Source organism: Squalius cephalus, assembly GCF_949319135.1.
Source record: "Squalius cephalus genome assembly, chromosome: 2".
Classification (NCBI taxonomy): domain Eukaryota; kingdom Metazoa; phylum Chordata; class Actinopteri; order Cypriniformes; family Leuciscidae; genus Squalius; species Squalius cephalus.
The window spans coordinates 34190501-34214453 of NC_137123.1; the positions used below are offsets into that span (position 1 = coordinate 34190501).

The window sequence follows — 23953 nt, forward strand, 5'->3', positions numbered from 1 at the left end:
AAATGCCTCTGGGCACAATTGGATAGACCTAAAACCAATCAGAGTGATCGTCATCGTGTAAAGCCATATGCTGAGTCCCAATTCGCCTGAGTTACACTACGCCATAAAAGTATGTACTCTTTTTGTGAAGAAAAAGTATTTACTTTTGAATGTGTAGCAAAAAAGTAGGCAAGCTTTGGGACATACTACTTCGTCATCTTTATCGGACGGATCTGTCGCGTGCATCCTGTCACGTAAAGTGTCCTGTCAATCATCTTGTCACAGTTAAAATCCTCTATTAAATCTAATTTAATTTCCTACCGTTTCGGAGAGAAATGTAGTAGCACGTTCATCTGCCAGTGGGTCTTTCATGGAGACTGTCCTCATGTGTTTGCAATTTGAATATAATAATGCATTTAAAAGTTGGTGCGCTTCACCAACGGATGTCGTTCAAATGCCTCTGGGCGCAATTGGATAGACCTAAAACCAATCAGAGCGATCGTCATTGTGTAAAGCCCGCCTCAACGTTTCTGATTGGTGCCGCAATTTCGACGGATTAGAAATGGGCTTGAATGAGCTCTTTGCCAGACTACTACTAATTTGCCGGAAGTTGTCTGGGTTTTCCCAGGCTAGTAATTTATAGTAATATCTTCGGAATTACTGAGAAGTCTTGTTTTAAATATAATTATTTTGAAGTGTTAGTGCTTAATGTAACACTATCTAGTGTAAATGATAAATCACATTTGAGATTTGTGCTGGCTACTGTATACAGGCCACCAGGGCACCATACAGACTTTATCAAAGAGTTTGCTGATTTTCTATCAGAGTTAGTACTGGCTGCTAGTTAGCTAGTCCTAACTGTTGGTGATTTTAATATACATGCAGGCTAGATAGCGAAAAAGATGCATTGGGATTGGCATTTAAAGACATTCTGAACTCTATTGGAGTTAGACAACACGTGTCAGGACCTACTCATTGTCGTAATCTTACTCTAGATCTAACATTATCACATGGAATCAATCAGTGTTGATGCCGTTGAAATTCTACAGCAGAGCGATGACATCTCAGATCATTATCTAGTCTCGTGTATACTCAATCTAGTCAAGGTTGCAAAGCCGACTCTGTGTTACAAATATGTTAGACCTATCACTTCTGCCACTAAAGATTGCTTTATTAATAATATTCCTGATCAGTTTCATCTCCTCAGCATCCCAGATAGTTTAGAAGAACTCGATATTGCGACAGAAACATTTGACTCTCTCTTTTCCTGCACTTTAGACACAGTTGCTCCTTTGCGCTTAAAGAAGATTAAAAAAAATAGTCCAATGCCGTGGTACAACAAGCACACTCGGGCCCTTAAGAGAGCAGCCAGAAAAATGGAGCGCAACTGGAAGAAAACAAAACTAGAGTATTTTCGCATTTCATGGAAAGAGCACAATTGCGTACAGAGAGGCCTTAAAAGCTGCTAGATCTGCTTATTTTTCAAACCTATTAGAAGAAAATACACAAAACCCTAGGTATTTATTTGAAACAGTGGCTAAATTAACGAAAAATAAAGCTTCAACCCCAGACGTTTCCAAGCAACACAGCAGTAATGACTTTATGAACGTCTTTACTTACAAGATTGATAATATCAGGGAGAAAATTATAACTATGCAACCGTCTACTACAGTATTGCATCAGGCAGTGCATTGTAGTCTCCCTGAGGAAAAAAATGATTCATTCATTGCTATAAGAGAGAAGGAATTTTCTGAACTCGTTAAATCATCTAAATCGACAACATGTATGTTAGATCCTATACCGACTAAGCTACTGAAAGAGATGATTCCAGAGATCATAGATCCTTTTCTTAATATCATTAATTCATCTTTGTCATTAGCATACGTACCAAAAAAATTTAAGCTGGCTATGATTAAACCGCTTGTTAAAAACTTGATCCTACAGAATTAGTCAATCACAGACCAATCTCGAATCTACCATTTCTGTCAAAGATACTAGAAAAGGGAGTATCCTCACAACTATGTTCCTTTTTAGAAAGAAATGGTATCTGTGAGGATTTTCAGTCAGGATTTAGACCGTACCATAGTACTGAGACTGCTCTCATTAGAGTCACAAATGATTTGCCCTTATAATCCGATTGTGGTTGTATCTCTCTATTAGTGTTACTCGATCTTAGTGCTACATTTGATACTACTGACCACAACATTCTTTTAAATAGACTCAAAAATTTTGTTGGCATTAGTGGAATTGCATTAGCATGGTTTAAATCATACTTATCTGACCGTTATCAGTTTGTAGCAGTAAATTAAGAGATTTCTTTTCGATCAAAAGTTCAGTGTGGCGTACCACAACGGTCAGTACTAGGACCGCTGCTGTTCACTCTGTACATGCTACTCTTAGGAGATATCATTAGGAAGCATGGCATTATTTTTCATTGTTATGCTGATAATACTCAGCACTATATTTCTTCACGCCCTGACGAAACTTACCAATTCACAAAATTAACGGAATGCATAGCTGATATAAAAAACTGGATGATTAGTAATTTCCTACTACTTAATTCTGAAAAAAACAGAGATTCTAATTATTGGACAAAAAACGTCCTCACATAATTACCTAGAATACTGTCTAACACTTGATGGCTGCTCTGTCAAGTTTTTGTTGTCGGTTAGGAACCTGGGTGTGCTCTTTGATACCAATCTTTCATTTGAAAGTCACGTGTCTAGTATCTGTAAAACCGCATTTTTCCATCTTAAAAATATTTAGAAATTATGTCATATGCTCTCAATGACAAATGCGGAACAATAAGGTAATGCGTTCATGACATCAAGGCTAGATAATTGTAATGCTATTATAGGTGGTTGCCCTGCACACTTAATAAACAAACTACAGCTGGTCCAAAATGCAGCAGCTCGAGTTCTTACCAGAACCAGGAAGTATGACCATATCAGCCCAGTTCTGTCAACACGGTATTGGCTCCCTATTAAACATCGTATAAATTGTAAAATATTGCTGATTACTTACAAAGCACTAACTGGTTTAGCTCCGCAGTACTTGAGCGAGCTCTTAACGCATTATAGTCCTGCACGTCTATTGCGATCACAAAATTCCGGCCAGTTGATAATACCTAGAATATCAAAATCGACTGCTGGCAGTAGGACCTTTTCCTATTTAGCACCAAAACTTTGGAACAGTCTTCCTAACATTGTCCGGGAAGCAGACACACTCTGTCAGTTCAAATCTAGACTAAAAAGACATATCTTTGACCTAGCATACACATAACACATTATAGAGTTCTATAATTCAACAGCCGGGTATTAGGTCAGCTGGAACCAGGAACACTTCCCATAAATCCTGATGTAGCCTACTCGTTACATCATAAGAAGAATGGCATCTACGCTAATATTAGTCTCTCTATTTATCCCGAGGTTTACCGCAGTCCGCCGTATCCAGGCCGTATCCAGATCTGATGAAGGAACTTTCCTTTTCCTCTGTACAGATAAAACATTGTTGGGATAATTCCGTTTCACGTGGCTACGTGGAAGCGATGAATAATTCTTTACTATAAATTTTTAAGGCCAGACAAGTAGTTTGTTGAGGGTTGGTTTGTAAAGAAGGACTTCATGCCTGCGCACATATATATTCAAACGTGCATACCTAAACACGTGATGCGCATGTGCACGGCGTCAGCATTTTCGCAGGTTTGCGTTTTTGAGGTTTGCGCAGAGATAACATTTTTTTCTACATTTTTCAAGGCTTGCACCTTGAAATCTATTTCAAGGTTATGTTCTCGAGCCACCAGGCACTGTTTTGTGCAGATGAGCGGGCCGGAGCGCGTTGAGTGTTTTCTGTTAGAACGGTGTCGTGTTAGCGGCCCCTAAGTTAATAACTAATGATCTTTGCAACGGAAGTGAATCAATCAATCAAAACTAACTTAAGCTGCACAATAACTTTATTCTAGAGCTGCTGTAAAGCCAAAGCAATCTCTGTTACTGTAATTTCCTATTATCACTATAAAGCTGCTTTGAAACAATCTATATTGTTAGAAGCACTATATAAATGAAGGTGACTTGACTTTGAATGTTCAGATGTAATTCAGATGTGAACAGGACACCATTTCGTCACTGCTGTCTCATTTCATTTCTGTTCTCATAACTTGCATAAATGCATTTGATTGGAAATAGATGCAATCAAATATGTGGGTTTAAATGTGTTTGAGGAAAATAGCATATCTGAACTATGGCCAGAAAAGTATTAAACGCACTTACTCCGTTCTGGATTTGGACCACAGATCGGTAATCGATGACCTCAGTGTACTGTTGAACTCACCACTGAGTTTTCTGATGTATTGAGCAGCAACGCAATTTCATCAAAATCAGTCGATATAATTAAATGTAGTTTTATTTTAAAGGTGCTCTTACCCAGGTCAGACCAGACAATGGACTCGTTCTGCCATGCCTATGTTTTGATCATCGTTCTGAATCCCATCCAGACGTATAGTCTTTGACAAAAACACGTTTTCAGCTTTTTGCTCAAAATGTAGCTTTTTTTTATGAAACTTACCCACATTCAAGTCTTGATAAAAAAGGAATGTATGAAGCTAGAATAAATTATTATTATTTTTATTTTTTTAAAGCAGGTCTGTTCTTTCTTTTGATGTATTGCATATTCAGAAGTAAACTAAATATTCTGAGGGGCCATGAAACTTTTGTAAAAATGATCAAAAACGCTGGCAATGTCTGGCAACTTTTTTCAAAAACTTTTTTATATTAGATAAATAATACATATATAAATACAAAAGTCTATTTGTCATCAAGTCATAGCCAGTACTGTCTGTAAATAGCCTGTGTTAAAAAGCCACTTTTATAACATATTTTATAACATGGGATTTTGACCAAATGAGAGAAGAAAACTGAGCACCCACATAGCTTCAGTAAACTTAATGAAATTGTAATGAAATTGTAATTCAATACACTTACTGCCTCAGATGTGGCCATTCTAATGATGGACAAAACACTTCCAAAATTCTCAGAAATGAACTGGTCAAAAAACATTGTAACTCCATTGGAGCTTAATTTTGGTAAAATGTTAATAATATAATGACACATGCAAATGTCTGACCATATATAAAGCCACAATATCTTTGAAAAACTTTGACAGTTTAATAATTTTTAAAATACAGTGTTTTTTCATTTCCTGAAAAGTAGAGGTTTTGGACATACAAGGTTTCCGGCTGACAGCAAAGATATCTTCCAAAGCCACATGACAATAAGGAACAGACAAGAATCTAAGCAACTGTGCCCTCTAATCTTGATTTGTGTCAATAAAAGTAAAACAATAAAAGTAAAAATGCAGCAGAAGGCAACAAATTTCAGGTTTTACATAGTCAATTTTTTCCCCAAGAGACCAGATAAACAGCTGCTTACACGTGAGCAAAATTGGGACTGTTTTCTTTTTTTTTTTCAGCAGTTTGTGAATGAGTTTCTTGTTAAAGACATTGGTCATAACCGTGTGCATGTAGAGCAAAATGAGTTTGTCAGTTCAGTGAGGGACATGATGCAGATTGTTGGAAACAATGCTCATTAGCGCTGCTCCTCAGAGCTCCAGGGCAAAGTAGTGATCTGTGTTTTCTTACCCTGCAAAACTAGAAGGGAAGTTGAGTTGCCGTCCTGATCTCTCCACAAACGTCGTCTTCTAAGAACGCTCTGAGTAAATAATTAATTCTCTATGCTGATGGAAATTCAGTCCCCCTTATCTAGATGCTAAACTGAAGCAATATAAAAGAGACAATGCACCAAGTCTGATCAGCACAGGAAGGTAATATTTATCAGTGCCACAGGGGATCAGTTTGACTCTGCTCCAATCAGTGAGTGCCAGTGACCCAACAGCTGGTTTTATCTAATCATCCCTCATTATTGTGCCTGTATGTGTGGATGTATGTGTTTGTAAGGCCAAATTATGGATGCCGCCATTTAGTGCTGCACGATTAATCGAATCGCGATCGCGATGTCAAGCCTACGCGATTATATGACGCAAAATGCTGCGATTTTATATTAAATAAACAAAATTAGCGCTGTTAATGCAATTAACGCAGCATCTGTTAATTTTTGGCATCCTTTGGCTAGTGTTACATGATCCTGCTCTTATTCATGCAAATGCTTTTAAACCATTAATGCGCGATAAGACAAAAAAGAACGCGCTCCGTGTGAATGTCCTCCTGACACACACATAAGCTGCTTGTCCACCAGCGTCTCGATTTCTGACGCGACGCCAAAGCCCATTCATTTCCTATGGAACTACGTCAGGCAGCAAAAACGCCCCCGCAAAGCATGATGGGTCGCATCGCGTCGATTTGGTCAACAGCGCCGCTGCAAAAAAGTATCTCGGTGGATACTTTATGCAAATGAGAGCGTCAAAACGCGGGGCAGCAGCCAATGGAAACTCGGCTGCGAGAATTTGTGTATGGGCGTTGCTATGGTTTCATATTTAAAGTACATTCATGCGAAAATGGAGGAATTTTTTTTGATAAAAAAAGTATTTATACAGAAATTATCCCTCCAAAACTTCACAAATGATGTCCGTACAATGTCCAGCCCACAAACCCCGCCCCCAAGCAGCGAAAACGTCACAGGCGTCGCGTCGGAACAAAAATTGATCGGACGCTGGTGGACAAGCGGCTATACACACGACTCACAGATAGACGCGCGCCAGTATCAAGTTCTCTTTCGCGGTAGAACGAACAACACACATGTATGCCAAAATGAACGCGCTGCCTGTGAATGTCCTGACTGTGACACACAGAAAGACTAATATCGTGCGTGCTCACAAAACAGCATGCCAGAATAAAGTTCTCTTTCGAGCTTGAACGAACAATAACACACACAATTATGCCAAAATGTCTTTTTGTCGAGTATCTTCATAACATAAGAGTAGTCTTATGATGAACGTGAAGAGTTGTGATGACTCGTGAGAGAATGAGGCACGTGTGAGATCCGCGTCTCTGACAGCAGCGGCTGGTCTTAAAGGGACAGTACACAGTAGCCACTAATTATATCTGTATTTAAAGTTAATCAAAGAACAAAGGGAACAGAGAAAAACACTCACTGCTCTTGACTAAAGAACTTTTTTCTTTAGGCAGATTATCACTAATCTGTGTGTGCATTTATTTTCCTTGAGAACCAAGCAAGTTGACTCATGAAACCATTTGTTTATTATATCGCAATCGCAATATTGACCTCAATTATCGCAATATGACATTTTCCCCAAATCGTGCAGCCCTACCGCCATTGTGTTTGGTTCATATTCACAAAGCAATGGTGTTAATTAAAGGAATTTGCTCTGACCAATGTTTGCACTTGTGTAATTAATTCTGTAATTTTGACATTAGCGGATGTACAGATATTCTTTGCACTGGTTAAATGAGCTAAGAATAAACGCATGGATTAGGCAACTATTTGTCACCCACACAACCCTCACTATGAGGCACGTTTGAGATGTGCTGTGTTTTGAAACATTGTGAATACTGCTATGAGGCTTCTGTGAAGATATTTTGACATGCAGCACTGGAGGCAGTAGGTTTGTTGTCTCAGTTGCATGATTCACATGGGTTGCAAAGTAGCAATCAATCTAATTAGCCTATGTCCCTTTGCTGCTGAAAAGAGATTCTGGCGTTTTAATTTTCTGTTGAATTCAAACCGGACACTGCTCTGTTTTTTAACAAGGCAAGCAGCACTGTTAAACGTATTCCCCAAATGAATGAGTAGTTCTTTGAAGGTCGCCAAGGTCATGTCCCTAGTAACAGTCTGTGGATTCTTAAGTGGAGCCCATTAATCATTTGTACAACTATTGGACGGGTCAATGACATGGCACTTGTGTTTTGGTCTGGATCTATTAACTTGCTCAAAAATAAAGAGAACAATAGTCAAGTCATCTTCATTTATATAGCGCTTTTAACAATGTAGATTGTTTCAAGGCAGCTTTACAGAGATAAACGTATAATTTAAGGTAACAGAGATTGTTTTGGCTTTATAGCGGTTCTTTAATAAAGTTATTTTCCAGCTAAAGTTAGTTTTGATTGATTCGCTTCCGTCGCAACGATCATTTGTTATTAAATTAGGTCATTTGTTATTACCATTCTCTCTACACAGACTTTAAACGCGAACCTGTGATAAACGCTGATGGCGTTCACATGCGCATTAAGAATTGGTTCTATAGTTATGTGCGTTTGAATATATGTGCACAGGTTTGTAATTCCCTACAAACCAAGCCTAAACAAAATTACTGATACTGATAAAATTTTGATACAGAATTTTATTTTATTTTATCACTTCGGGGTAGGTACGTGAAACGCATTTCCCGACAATGCTTTATCTGTAGAGTGGTAAAGGGATCCTCCATAGGGAGAGACTAGTTGGCACTTCAGCACTGCGTTGTTATCGGGTCCAGGCGAAGGTCCTTCGTCAGATCTGGATACGGCCTGGATCCGGCAGGCTGCGGGAAAACCTTGGGATAAACAAAGACACTAAAATTAGCGTAGATGCCATTCTTTTTATGATGTAACGAGTACATCAGGATTTATGGGAAGTGTTCCCGTTTCCAGCTGACCTAATCTATGCAGCCTAACATTGAATTATAGAAGTCTATAATGTATTATGTGAATGCTAGGTCAAAGAGATGTGTCTTTAATCTTGCTTTGAACTGACAGAGTGTGTCTGCTTCCCGGACAATGTTAGGAAGACTGTTCCAAAGTTTTGGTGCTAAATAGGAAAAGGATCTACCGCCAGCAGTCGATTTTGATATTCTAGGTATTATTAACTGGCCGGAATTTTGAGATCGCAATAGACGTGAAGGACTATAAAGCGTTAAGAGCTCGCTCAAGTACTGCGGAGCTAAACCATTTAGTGCTTTGATTAATCAGCAATATTTTAAAATTTTAATAGGGAGCCAATACAGTGTTGACAGAACTGGGATGATATGGTCATACTTCCTGGTTCTGGTAAGAACTCGAGCTGCTGCGTTTTGAACTAGCTGTAGTTTGTTTATTAAGCTTGCAGGGCAACCACCCAGTAGAGCATTACAATAATCTAGCCTTGATGTCATGAACGCATGAACTAATTGTTCCGCATTTGTCATTGAGAGCATATGGCGTAATTTAGATATATTTTTAAGAGGGAAAAATGCGGTTTTACAGATACTAGACACGTGACTTTCAAATGAAAGATTGGTATCAAAGAGCACACCCAGGTTCCTAACTGACGACGAAGACTTGACAGAGCAGCCATCAAGTGTTAGACAGTATTCTAGGTTATTAGGTGAGGAAGTTTTTTGTCCAATAATTAGAATCTCTGTTTTTTCAGAATTTAGAAGTAGGAAATTACGAGTCATCCAATTTTTTATATCAGCTATGCATTCCGTTAATTTTGTGAATTGGTAAGTTTCGTTAGGTTTTGAAGAAATATACAGCTGAGTATCGTCGGCATAACAGTGAAAGCTAATTCCATGTTTCCTAATGATATCTCCTAATGGTAGCATGTACAGAGTGAACAGCAGCGGTCCTAGTACTGAGCCTTGTGGTACGCCATACTGAACTTGTGATCGATGAGACATCTCTTCATTTACTGCTACAAACTGATAATATAATGGTCAGATAAGTATGATTTAAACCATGCTAGTGCAATTCCACTAATGCCAACATAGTTTTCTAGTCTATTTAAAAGAATGCTGTGGTCAATGGTGTCAAATGCAGCACTAAGATCAAGTAACACTAATAGAGAGATACAACCACGATCGGATGATAAGAGCAAATCATTTGTGACTCTAATGAGAGCAGTCTCAGTAATATGGTACGGTCTAAATGTGTGTTGGCAGTGTGTGAGCAAAACCACCCTAGAATGATAAAAATCCACCCAGTGTTTTTTTTACAATCTCAATAAATCATAAGCACTGTCTCAGAACGAGCTGTTCTAAGATTGCTCTCACTGTGACGTAGAATTGCGCAAGCCCCACCGACGTGGTTTGATTGACACTGTGGTTACCCCGCCCTCGGTGATCTGTACACCATCGCCATTGTTTCAACGACAGCCAGTAATGTCTCCTAAGAAATGTAGGTGTTCTGTTGTGGGATGTAAGAATGGACATAGTAGTCTTCACTGACATCAGAGCCAATGAAAACACAGCGGATGGATTTTATTTATGAAGAAAAGGCGCCACTTAATCTTCCTAAATACGTTTATGTTTGCGCGAATCATTTTGACTGTTAGTGAACGAGGGTCAAAGTTAATCCTCAAGTGTGGATCGTTGCCTAGGCTACTGTTCGCGATCCAACGTCACCTCCAGAAGAAGTAAGTGTATTTTATGATTTTTGAGCAAATAGTCATTTCAATCAATGTCAGCCAGTTCAACAACAAATGCGTCTTATTGTCGTCATCATAGGATGTCATAGGATGTCTCAACAAACAACGTCAGACAGTTTTATGTCATGTATTATTTTTTTGCAGCAATTACAAATGTAAATAAATTAATACCAGCTCTATCTCCCTGCATATATTTTCTGGTTCTGTATCTTCTCACATTTGCCACATAAGCATCTGTACGACAAGTAATGTCATGACGCAACAGCACCCCTCGCATAAATATAATCTCGTTTGTACTTAGCAAACGTTATCACATTATTTGTGTGTGTGTGTAGTTTAAAAAAAATGCACGAACGTTATCACAGTTTGTGTGTGTGTGTGTGTGTGTGTGTGTTGCACATCCATAATTGCAAAGGAGACGCGATTAAAACTGTATAAGCACATAAATTGATCAAATAACCATTCCGAGACGTCCTGGTCCATTCTCATTCGTGTTTATTCTGACGGAGTCTCTTCATCATCTGGGTCTGATTCCGGTTCATACATGTACGGCTGAATGCCATACAGAACAGCGGGTCTCTCACTCTCAGCCATTCTGCTTCTACCGACTGTTTATTGCCATAGGAGTTACGCCCTCATCCAAAAGCAGGGCGGGGATATGCAGCTCATTTACATTTAAGGTGGTACACACCAAAACAGCTCTTTTTAAAACAGGCCCCAAAAATGACATTTTCAAATGGTTATAATAAATTAACTGTGGGGTATTTTGTGCTGAAACTTCACAAATACATTCTGGGGACACCCAAGACCAATATTACATCTTGTAAAAAGGGGCATAATAGGTGCCCTTTAAGAAGAGGATCTATGACCTCTGGGAGCATCTCTTTCAGTAGCTTAGTCAGTATAGGGTCTAACATACATGTTGTCGATTTAGATGATTTAACGAGTTTAGAAAATTCTTCCTCTCCTATAGCAATAAATGAATAAAATTTTTCCTCAGGGAGACTACAATGCACTGCCTGATGCGATACTGTAGTAGACGGTTGCATAGTTATAATTTTCTCCTTGATATTATCAATCTTATAAGTGAAGAAGTTCATAAAGTTACTGCTGTGTTGCTTGGAAACTTCTGGGTTTGAAGCTTTCTTTTTCGTTAGTTTAGCCACTGTTTCAAATAAATATCTATGATTATGTTTATTTTCTTCTAATAGGGTTGAAAAATAATCAGATCTAGCAGCTTTTAAAGCCTCTCTGTATGCAATCGAGCTCTCTTTCCATGAAATCCGAAATACCTCTAGTTCCCTTTCAGTCGCTCACGTTCGACGTAACGTCGACGTGACGACGTAATTGGGATCACTTCAGGGAGCCCTATCAACTTTGAGTGTCTACAGAACGAGCCAATGAACGTTGGCGTGCGTGAATCGCGTCACGCGCCCCCGCCCCGCCGCGCGGGTATAAACAGGAAGCGGGCGCACGCACACATTGTCTTTCACTTCGGAGCCGAGCTTCTATGAGACTTTTGTCTATCAGAATCAGCTGTTTGAAGACTTCAAAAGAGGATCATCTCTCTGTTGCTGTGTTGGTGTGACGGCGCGATCAGTGGTGGCCGCGAGCATTGCAGCTCTCAACTGCTGTTTTCACAGCACTGTGTTTGTGTCTGTGTGTGTGTGTGTCGGTTCGGGGCGTTTCCCCTGTGTGTGCATTCACACTGCGGCTACCCCTGGGTGCCTCAACACAAAGAGAGTTTTTCAAATCCTTTTTTATTTTCAACTAAAAGAGCAACACAAGCGTGACCCTGCGTCTTTTTCAAGATGTCATTCCGCTTGTGCGTTTCTGGGTGTGGTCGTTCCCTGGCGCCAGCAGATGGCCACAAGAGTTGCCTCTCGTGTTTGGGCATTCAGCACGCTGAGGCAGCTTTTGTGGATAGTTCATGTTCCCATTGCGGGAATATGACTATCACAGCGTTAAGATCGAGACTCGCTTACCTCAAGGGAGGTGCAGTCCCCTCGCCTATGCCCCGATCTAGAGTCTATTCTGCCCCGCAGAATAGACCTACTTTGGCGCATGACCAGGGTGATCTGAGGATTACCGTGAGGGCTTCCCCGTCGAGTCATTCTCCGCGGGCCCCTCATGCCTCACATACGCTCCTGCCATTGGAGCCCCTTAGTGAAAGTCTTGGTCCTTCCCCGGAACTACCAACCGTTTCCTTTGGGGCCCCAGCTGACGATCAGATGTCGATCGCAGCATCGGAGGGGGAGCTGTCCTCTGGAAATGACGACTCGGCTGCGTTGCCCCCCTCGGGGTGTGTAGCGTTGTCCGAGCCAGATCCAGAATGGACTGCTATGCTTTCCCGGGCCGCCGAGAAGGTCGGGCTTGCGTGGAATCCTCCACCACGTCCCGAACCTTCTCGGTTGGACGATTGGTTTCTCGGGGCGGGCCGTGCTGGTTCTCAGTGCGCCGCCCCGGTACCTTTCTTTCCGGAAGTGCATGAGGAGCTCTCTAGGACGTGGAAGGCACCGTACAGTGCCCGAAGCCGTTCTAGTGGCTCCTCACCCCTCGCCACCCTCGTTGGCGGGGCAGCTAAGGGGTATGTGGATATCCCCCCGTGGAGCGGGCCGTCGCGATGCAGCTGTGTCCGGCGTCCGCTTCCTCTTGGCGGGGTAATCCACGCCTCCCGTCCAAGGCCCTTAAGTTTTCGTCCGGTCTAACGGCGAAGGCTTACAAGGCCTGTGGACAGGCTGCTTCCGCCCTCCATGCCATGGCGCTCTTGCAGGTCCACCAGGCCCAGGCGCTCATGGACATGAACGAGGGTGGTTCTGACCCAGAGCTCCTCCGGGAGCTCCGTGTGGCAACCGACCTCGCCCTCCGGGCGACGAAGGAAACCGCACGTTCAGTCGGTCAGGCGATGTCCACCTTGGTGGTCCAGGAGCGCCACCTCTGGCTCAACCTGGCGGATATGAGGGACACCGATAAATATCGGTTCCTGGATGCCCCTCTTTCCCAGGTTGGGTTGTTCGGCGACGCGGTCGAGAGCTTTGCCCAACAGTTCTCGGACGCACAGAAGCAGACGGAGGCCATCCGACACATCCTGCCCCGGCGGACCGCTGCCGCTCCCACCCGTCCGCCGGCCGCAGACCCTCCGCTCCCGCCAGGCCCCAGCAGCAGCAGCCATCATCCAGGCCTCAGCGCAGAGCAAGCCGCAGGAAGTCGACCCCGCCCGTCCAGGCCGCTGCCAAACCAGGAGGCAAGCGACGGTGCAAACGACCCTGAGACGGGCGGCCCAGAGGTGGATCAAGTTGCTCTTCAGGAGATGACGAAGGCGCCACTCCTTCCCCCGGTGGAGGGCCGGGCGGAGAATCTTTTGTTTCCTTTTCTTTTTGTTCTTTTCTTTTTGTTTCTTTTTGGTACCCACATTTTCAAAAAAAGAGCAATTTCTGAAACCTCTGGGCCCCAAGAGGGCGCGCTTGGCAGTCGACAACGCCACCATGCCTTGTCACTCCCGAGCCCCTCTTTCATCGCCAGCGAGCAGCAGTGGCTGTGTTCCGGACGTGCTGTCACCTTCACACACTCACTCTGCCCTTCGACGGAAGCAGGTATGTGCTGCACCACACACTCAGACCCCACTTCGGGCCGCTGTGCCGTCCGAGTCGGGTCCCTGCATTCCGCCGCGCTGCCCCACCCCGGGTACGTCTGTGGTGCCGTTAGTCCCGCTTGCTCGGTCTCTGGGAGCCTGGTTAACGCTTCCCAGCCCGTCTCGCTGGCTCATCCGTACCATCAGACTCGGCTATGCGATTCAGTTCGCCCGGCGTCCCCCTGCTTTCAAGGGCATTCTGTTCACCCGTGTTCTGGCGGACAATGCCCCTGTGCTCAGGGCCGAGATCGCAGTCCTACTGGCGAAGGACGCGATCGAGCCGGTCCCTCCAGCCGATATGAAGACCGGCTTCTACAGCCCGTACTTCATTGTACCCAAGAAAGGTGGTGGGTTACGGCCAATCTTGGACCTGCGCGTCCTGAACCGGTCCCTTCACAGGCTACCGTTCAAGATGCTGACGCAGAAACGCATTTTCAAATGCATCCGTCCCCAAGATTGGTTTGCAGCGATCGACCTGAAGGACGCATACTTTCATGTCTCGATTCTCCCTCGACACAGACCGTTTCTTCGCTTTGCGTTCGAGGGACGGGCATATCAGTACAAGGTCTTACCCTTCGGGCTGGCCCTGTCGCCCCGCGTCTTCACGAAAGTCGCGGAGGCGGCCATTGCTCCCATGTGCGAGCGTGGTGTTCGCATTCTCAACTACCTCGACGACTGGCTTATTCTGGCCCAGTCGAGAGAGCAGTTGTGCGAACACAGGGACATGGTGCTCAGTCACCTCAGCCACCTAGGGCTTCGGGTCAACTGGGAAAAGAGCAAACTCACCCCTGGGCAGAGGATCTCTTTTCTCGGTATGGAGTTGGACTCGATCAACATGACAGCGCGCCTCACAGAGGCCCGTGTCCAGTCAGTGTTGAACTGCGTGAGCACGCTCAGACGCAGAACAGCGGCACCACTGAAACTCTTTCAGAGGCTCCTGGGGCATATGGCATCTGCAGCCGCGGTTACGCCGCTCGGATTGCTTCATATGAGGCCGCTCCAACACTGGCTCCACGATCGAGTCCCGAGATGGGCGTGGCAGAGCGGCTCGTGCCGGGTCCAAGTGACTCCGCACTGTCACCAAACTCTCAGCTTGTGGTCGGACCCTTCGTTCCTGCGGGCAGGTGTTCCCCTGGAACAAGTGTCCAGGCACTCTGTGGTCTCCACGGATGCCTCTGCCACCGGCTGGGGGGCCACGTACAACGGGCATGCAGCTTCAGGTCTGTGGACGGGGCCTCAACTGCATTGGCACATCAACTGCCTCGAGTTGTTAGCAGTACGTCTTGCACTGAGCCGTTTCAAAACGCTGCTACTAGGCAAGCACGTACTGGTCCGAACGGACAGCACTGCGACCGTTGCGTACATCAACCGCCAAGGTGGTCTACGTTCCCGCCGCATGTCACAACTCGCCCGCCATCTCCTCCTCTGGAGTCAGAAGCATCTGAGGTCGCTTCGTGCCGTTTACATTCCGGGCCTGCTCAACCGTGCAGCCGACGAGCTCTCACGACAGCAGGTGCTACCGGGAGAATGCCGACTCCATCCCCAGGTGGTCCAGCTGATTTTCAGGTGCTTCGGGACCGCACAGGTAGATCTGTTTGCCGCCCCGGACACGTCTCACTGCCAGTTGTTCTATTCCCTGACCGAGGGGACCCTCGGCACGGATGCTCTGGCACACAGCTGGCCCCGGGGCCTTCGCAAGTATGCGTTTCCCCCAGTGAGCCTTCTTGCACAGACCTTGTGCAAAGTCAGGGAGGACGAGGAGCAGGTCTTGTTAGTTGCGGCGTATTGGCCCAACCGGACCTGGTTCCCGGAACTAGTGCTCCTCGCGACAGCCCCTCCCTGGCCCATTCCTCTGAGAGAGGATCTGCTCTCTCAGAGACGGGGCACCCTATGGCACCCGCGTCCAGACCTCTGGAAACTCCATGTCTGGTCCCTGGACGGGACGCGGAGGTTCTAGGTGACCTACCCCCTGCGGTAGTTGACACCATCACTTCCGCTAGAGCCCCCTCTACGAGGCGCCTCTATGCGTTGAAGTGGAACCTGTTCGTTGACTGGTGCTCCTCTCACGAGGAGAACCCCCGATCTTGCTCGATCAGAGCGGTGCTTTCCTTCCTGCAAGAAGGGCTGGAGCGAAGGCTGTCTCCCTCCACCCTTAAAGTGTATGTTGCCGCTATTGCTGCACATCACGATGCTGTTGATGGTAAGTCTTTGGGAAAGCATGACCTGATCGTCAGGTTCCTGAGGGGAGCAAGGAGACTGAATCCTCCTCGCCCACTCTCTATACCCTCTTGGGATTTGTCTCTGGTCCTTTCGGCACTTCAGAGACCACCCTTTGAGCCTCTGCAAACAGCTGAGTTAAAAATCCTGTCCTGTAAGACAGTACTCCTGGTTGCATTGGCCTCTATCAAGAGGGTAGGGGACCTGCATGCATTTTCGGTCGACGAATCGTGCCTAGAATTCGGTCCGGATAACTCTCACGTCATCCTGAGACCCCGGCCCGGATACGTGCCCAAGGTTCATACCACTCCCTTCCGGGACCAGGTAGTGAACCTGCAAGCGCTGCCTTCGGAGGAGGCAGACCCAGCCCTGGCTTTTCTCTGTCCCGTTCGCGCTCTGCGTCTGTACGTGGACAGAACGCAAAGCCTCAGGACCTCAGATCAGCTCTTCGTCTGTTACGGAGGCCAGCAGAAAGGGAAGGCTGTCTCCAAGCAGAGGATGGCCCACTGGATAGTGGATGCCATCGCCTTGGCTTACGAAGCCCAAGGCGTGCCCTGCCCGCCCGGGTTGAAAGCCCACTCCACTAGGAGTGTCGCTTCTTCCTGGGCGCTGGCACACGGCGCCTCGCTGACAGACATCTGTAGAGCTGCGGGCTGGGCGACACCTAACACGTTTGCTAGGTTTTATAGCTTACGTGTTGAGCCGGTTTCTTCCTGTGTGCTCGCTTCTACTAGCCGGTAACACCGAAGTTCCCGCTCTAGTGTCGGCTTGCTGCGCCACTCCCTTCCTAGGAACGGATACGTGCGCTTTTTACTCCAGTCGAGTTCCCCATTGGGGTCTGACGCCAGGCCTAGTGCTCGTATGCTTGTGTAACTTGTGCTAGGCTGGGTTCCATATGTGCGATCCCTGCGGCGATCCCATATGTGTATTCTTCCACGACCAGCTCCCTGCGGTGAGCCCGTGTCTTCCCTTGGCAGAGTCTGCTCTGCCGTCACTGTCCGGTGTGTCTTCCCCTTCGGGTGGAGCCACCCCAGTGACATTCCATATGTTGCACTGCCCCTTCGGCCAGTCCATATGTGTATTCTCCACATGTTACCTCCCTTCGGGAAGGATGTGGCTCCGCAGCGTTCTTTCCCCTGGAAAGGTACGCTTTCCCAGTGTTATTAAGAGTTCACTGTGTGGGGTATAATGGAACAGCAGTTGAACTCCCTCTACGCAGGTCTTCCGCCCCAGCAGTTGCGGGTCTGAGAGTCTTGCGTAGGGCGCTGGATGTGGCAGCAACCGTGGCGTTTTCCATGGGATCCCAATTACGTCGTCACGTCGACGTTACGTCGAACGTGAGCGACTGAAAGGGAACGTCTCGGTTACTAATGTAACCCTCGTTCCCTGAAGCAGGGAACGGGAGACGTAACATCCCGTCGCCACCGTTGCTGACCATCGCTGCATGGCCGTCACGAATCTCGGCTCCTCAGCGAAAAACAATGTGTGCGTGCGCCCGCTTCCTGTTTATACCCGCGCGGCGGGGCGGGGGCGCGTGACGCGATTCACGCACGCCAACGTTCATTGGCTCGTTCTGTAGACACTCGAAGTTGATAGGGCTCCCTGAAGTGATCCCAATTACGTCGTCACGTCGACGTTACGTCTCCCATTCCCTCCTTCAGGGAACGAGGGTTACATTAGTAACCGAGACGTTTTGTTTTCTTCCAGTTGCGCTCCATTTTTCTGGCTGCTCTCTTAAGGGCCTGAGTGTGCTCGTTGTACCACGGCGTTGGACTATTTTCTTTAATCTTCTTTAAGCGCAAAGGAGCAACTGTGTCTAAAATGCTGGAAAAGAGAGAGTTAAAAGTTTCTGTTGCAATATAGTTCTTCTAAGCTATCTGGGATGCTGAGATGATGAAACTGATTAGGAAGATTATTGATAAAGCAATCTTTAGTGACAGAAGTGATAGGTCTAACATATTTATAACACGGAGTCGGCTTTGCAGCCTTGGCTAAATGTAATTTACACGAGACTAGGTAATGATCTGAGATGTCATCGCTCTGCTGGCAGAATTTCAACGGCGTCAACATTTATTCCATGTGATAATATTAGATCTAGAGTATGATTACGACAATGAGTAGGTCCTGACACGTGTTGTCTAACTCCAATAGAGTTTACAATGTCTTTAAATGCCATACCCAATGCATCATTTTCATTATCTATGTGTATATTAAAATCACCAACAAATAGTACTTTATCTGCAGTCAATATTAATTCTGATAGAAAGTCCGCAAATTCTTTGATAAAATCTTTATGGTGCCCTGGTGGCCTGTATACAGTAGCCAGCACAAATCTCAAACGTGATTTATCGTTTACACTTTGTATTTTTACATTAAGCACCAACACTTCAAAAGAAGTATATTTAAAACTTGATTTCTTAGTGGTTTTGAAAATATTACTATAAATTACAGCAACACCTCCCCCTTTGCGTTTCAGACGAGGCTCATGTTTATAACAGTAATCTTGCGGGGTTGACTCATTTAAAGTAATGTAATCGTCTGGTTTTAGCCAGGTTTCTGTCAAACACAGCACATCTAGGTTATAGTCTGAAATCATATCATTAACAATGAGTGCTTTTGGAGTAAGGGATCGAATATTCAGCAACCCAAGCTTTAGCATTTGCTCATCTGTATTATAGCTGTTTTTTATTTGTTGAACATCAATTACATTTTTAACCATAGATGGGTTTGGACGTTTTTTGGATTTCCAAATTCGGGGAACAGACACAGTCTCTATGTGATGATAGCTAGGTGTAAGAGGCTCTATGTGATGGGATTTATCTGGCCTTGGTGATAAAAAGAAAAAGAATAAAGAGAATCAAATGTGATTCATACATACAATGGCTTGAATAGCTAAATGAGCATGTTTTAAAGTTAAACATTTTGTATATATTTGTATATAAATGTTTGTGTGATACAACACTGTACTGTTATAATAATGAAGATTTAATAACTGCTTCTCTACTAAAAAAATTGTCAGGAAATTATATATCACATGATTTGATCTTTTTATGAAAAAGCACGATTAATTCAGATTGTAAAATGTCATGTGGTATGACTCTCCAAAAACATAATATTTATGAATTTATAATTAATGATATTTATTTTTTACATTTTTTAAATTAGCAAAAAAAATTCAGGCACAAAAGATCCCTTGGCAATATTGTAAGAGTAAATGTGACTGCTCCTTAAAGTCAAGATTAAAAAAGGAAGTAGCTCCTTTCTTCCATATAGTGATGTACATGAGAGGAACATATTAGTGAAGAAAAAAAAGTAGGGCAATGACTTGGTTTTGCATCGGTTGTTTATTTTGAGATGTGGGCGTTGCACACAAAAACGGAGGCAGATGACTGTGAGCTTTGCAGGTGCGGGGTTTAAGAGGACTAAATAATTGGAGAAGTCCTGCAGGCCAGAGAGAAGTTTGTTTCACCAGAAGGTCAAGTTATGACATTTTTAGTAGTAATGTCCCAATGAAGCAGCATACATTTATTATTTTGATAAATATAATCAAATACACTTAATATGTTGTGTGGCGGAGCTGAAACATTACAAAGAACAAATTAAATTAATGTCATCCCCGCCCATTTCCGTTGTCAAATGAAGAAAAGGAAATGAGGTAATCATATAAAAGGAGGAATTTAAACTAAAGGCGGGAGAGGAGAAAGTGGAAAAGTAACGCGAAGACTATGAGTGTGCTTTGGAGATGAGAACTGGAAAGCCTCAAGGAAAGCCGAACGCCATCTGAAAGTACCCAAACATACGAACTGCAGATAGTTGGACGGTGGAATATTAAAGGAGAAGGAAGGTGTCTTTACACTTACCTGGGTGGCGGTGACGCAGTCCTCTGCGGGTGAACGCTGTGTCTTTGCTGGAACGGATGCTGTAGAGTGGACCGCTCTCCATGGCGATGTCTTCAGCGCGGAGCGTTTAAAAAACCCGAGCGAGCTGTGTTGACCGTCTGGATCCTGTTGCTGTTTCTGTTTACCAACAGAAGTTCACCATTGCTGAAGGTTGGCTTTGCTGAATACGTGGCTCGCAGGGGCGTAGCCATCATTTCAAAAGTGAGGGGGACAGAATGTCAAGTGTAATACCAGTTTTTTTTCCAACTTTTGTTGACAGATTTTTGCTTAATTGGCTTAATATGCTATATATTTTTAAAGCAATAAAACAGAAAGAAAGAAAGAAAGAAAGAAATGAAGAAAGAAAGAAAGAAAGATGCTCAGTACTTTATATTGCACATGCAGGGTTTTTCCTGGCTCAAAAGGCGGAGGTGGTAAAATCCTGATCATGTATTTTAATAATAAGATAATAATAAGATAATTAAATTTGTATGTATCGTAGACCATCATATAGCCTACTGTGTTTGTGGGTGGAGCTCGGTACTTCTAGGGCAGAGCCGTTGAAAAACATCAACGGCTCTGCCCTAGAAGTACCGAGCATATTAAGCCAATTAAGCAAAAATCTGTCAACAAAAGTTGGAAAAAAAACTGGTATTACACTTGACATTCTATAAAAAGTGGGGGGGACACGTCCCCCGCGTAATCTACGCCTATGCGTGGCTGGTTTTCCCAAACACTCACACAATTCACTTCCGCACTTTCCACACACGCCCTTTATCCAGGTTCCTCTCAAACTGAGCAATGAGTAACATTTTATTTTTATTTTTTATTTTATTTTATTTTTCTTGGTTGGCTTTTGATGGGTCCAAAAATAATACCATTATCACTTAGTGTAAATTGCATCTATGGCTGCAATGAAAATACTTTTTGTTGCTATTTACATTTAGGGACACGACACCATTTTCAACTAAAAACATAAAACTTTGTATACGCTTTGGCCATTCATTTACATGACTACGGAGTTTTGGGGGCCTGAAAATCAAACTTTTGAAAATGGGTTTCAAAGTGCAAGTTTTTGAAAACGGTCTCTGTGTAAACAGCAAAAACGTGAATTTCTGAAAATGATGACATCATGCACATGCGTATTACGTGTTCAGTCTATAGTGTTTCATCGCCATCTAATGAATAGAATTCAGGGAATACAGGGTTTTTAGTCATTTTTGCAAATCCGTGTCAGTGGGGATCTTTTTGACAATGGTGTTGTCTGAATGCGGAAAACTCAGAGGAAAAACTTCTCAGTTTTAAGCATATCGTTATCGTGTAAGCATACCCTTAGTTCAAGCTACCCAAGCTACCCTACCCTTAGCTCAAGCGTACCCTTAGTTCACAGCGTTCCTGTGTCTTTGACGTGTTTCATTTCAGTTTGACCTTAATTACTCTGTTAGTTTCCTTAGTTACCGATTAACCACGCCTGTGTCTCGTTTAGTTCATGATTTATACTTATTGTTTGGTTCTATTGCTTGTTGGTTCTCATCTTCATTTAATGTGTGTGAATTATGATTTCTCCTGGGTTATTCTCTGTGTTTATTAAAGACTGTATTTACTTCATCTTTGTCAAGAATTTTGGATTGAACCATTCACAGCGTCTTATTTATCATCAGTCTGGGTGTCTGGTTTCCGAATTATTTGATAAATCGGGGGAGATTAGCTACTGCTAATGTGAGCATGTGTTGTGTCCTGCAGGGGGAGCTGCTGAGCCCGTGTCGCTGTAGTGGTTCTGTTCGCTGCACTCATGAGCCCTGTCTAATAAAGTGGATTAGTGAGAGAGGATCCTGGAGCTGCGAACTCTGCTACTACAAATACCAGGTCATCGCCATCAGCACCAAGAACCCGCTACAGGTAACTCAATGCTTGCCTGAGCTTATTTTAACATTATTATTACCAAAAGCATTATGACTGTTTTTTTTTATGTTCCTTTGTAATTCCATGTACGCTGATGAAATATTACATTTGTAAAAGTAATCCATTTCGATTTAAAAAGTAACAGTAGGCCTACATGTTTTAAAAGTAAAATAACTAATCTATATGGTTTTATTTATTTATATTATACATCCTCCTGCTCAAAATGCTTATTTAAAGAGAGAGGGGTCTAATGCCCCAGTCACACTGATAGGATATAATTTAAATAAGTTAGTCTGACATCATTATGAATTTTTTTAGAAGTCAGCACAGTCGAGCTCTGGCGATCATATTACTTCTGCTTCTAGGCTCATTTTAAATTCAGACAAGACAATTCAGTAATTTGTTAACCTGAGTTATTGAATCAGTAGTTGTGAACAGTTCATTGAAAAGAATTGGCTCTAAAGAAAGATTTGTTGTTATGCTTTGAAATGTAGTGAAAAAAAAATAAAAAAAATTTAAGTCCAAATAAATAAATATACTTACATGTGTTACGGAGTAAAACTGCTTTAGTTTTGTCCACCATGCAGGTATTATTTGCATTGCACTAAATGGCCAATACAGTTTGTGGACACCTGAACACACAACCCGTTCTCATTCCCAGGGCATCATATACTTACGCTTTTCTACTACCAACGCACATGACACCCTTTAGCGCCAATATGAGACACACAGAGCTTTCCACTAACTCCAACGTAAACCCATCCGCGGTACTATTGGACGCCCAGGGCAACTTCGTCAGTCATCAACTCATTCCAATATAAACCGGATGATGGATAATGATATCCTTAATAAAAAATGTGCTTGATAATTCTACAAAACATTATGATAATATTGTGGACATTATTTTTTTTTAATTATTTACCTTTTGATGCAGAGAAATAAAGGAATTTGTTCACAGTTTTCGACAGATGCATGCTATTTTTATGTATTTTGTTTTAATATCCTCAACATTTTATAACTTAACAAAAACTTATAGCTTAATAATTCAGCAATGCAATAGGATAATATAACAGTTATTATTTTCGATCATAAGCTCTGTGCGTCTCATATTGACGCTAAAGGGTGCCATGTGCGTTGGAAGTAGACGCCGACGGACGTGACAAAAGCGTAAGTGTATGACGCCCTGGGAATGAGAACGGGTTGGAACACAACACCCAAATGTGTTTAAGCAAAACCATGGACAATTCATTTCATAGCCATGGGCATTAATGAGGCATCAATCCTCCCTTCCACTCTTCTGGCAAAGCTTACCACTAGATGTGGGAACATGGTTGCAGGGAACATTGCTCTCATTCATTATAGAGCGTCAGTGAGGTCAGACACTGATTTTATATGATGGGGCTTGGCTCACAGTCATCACAAAGGTGCTCATTGAGTTTCAGGTGGGCTTTTTTTGAAGGCCAGCCAATTTCTTCCACACCACAGTCGGTAAATAGTTTCTTTATAGATCCCACTTTGTGCAGAGTTGGAAAAGAAAATATTTTGTCTCATTGTTTGGACATTTACATGGCTGTATAGTATACTTGATTAAAGTAGAAAACACATTAATTAGAAGGTCATGTTCACATACTCTGGCCATATAGTGCACCTTGGCATACCATGTATGATATATGAATATGGTAGTCATTCAGCACCAAAATATAGCCATCTGATACCATCACTGTGCCATTGTACCACCATAATACTGAGAGCATTAGCAGTGTGTTTATCTTATTCCTTTCATATGATGAGCTCATATAATTAATTTGCTTGTCTGGGTTCAAAGCTTCTGCTCTCAATGATATTACTTTCAGCCTTTTTTATTTTCTTTTGATCTGACCTTCAGATGATAAATAGGACACTTTCTTCTTTGTTTTGGTTATTTTAAAGGTGCACTACAAAACTGTGGCCATACATTTACCAGGGTTCCCACGGGTCCTTGAAATCCTTGAAAG

General features: G+C 43.4%; 2 protein-coding genes across 3 annotated transcripts in view; both read left to right on the forward strand.

Moving 5' to 3' along the window:
- The window catches only part of marchf4a (membrane-associated ring finger (C3HC4) 4a), a 55918-nt gene that overhangs the window by 17974 nt on the left and 13991 nt on the right, over positions 1 to 23953 (forward strand). For both annotated transcript variants that reach the window (XM_079853727.1, XM_079853728.1), the window contains one exon: positions 21801 to 21956. In XM_079853727.1, the coding sequence (XP_079709853.1) occupies positions 21801 to 21956 (156 nt within the window). The remainder of the gene's footprint in view (positions 1 to 21800; positions 21957 to 23953) is intronic.
- Positions 15541 to 16994, forward strand: LOC307153014 (uncharacterized protein). The gene is made up of 2 exons (XM_079862078.1): positions 15541 to 16728; positions 16767 to 16994. The coding sequence occupies exons 1-2, from the start codon at positions 15853 to 15855 to the stop codon at positions 16821 to 16823; spliced, it is 933 nt and encodes a 310-aa protein (XP_079718204.1). The 5' UTR covers positions 15541 to 15852; the 3' UTR covers positions 16824 to 16994.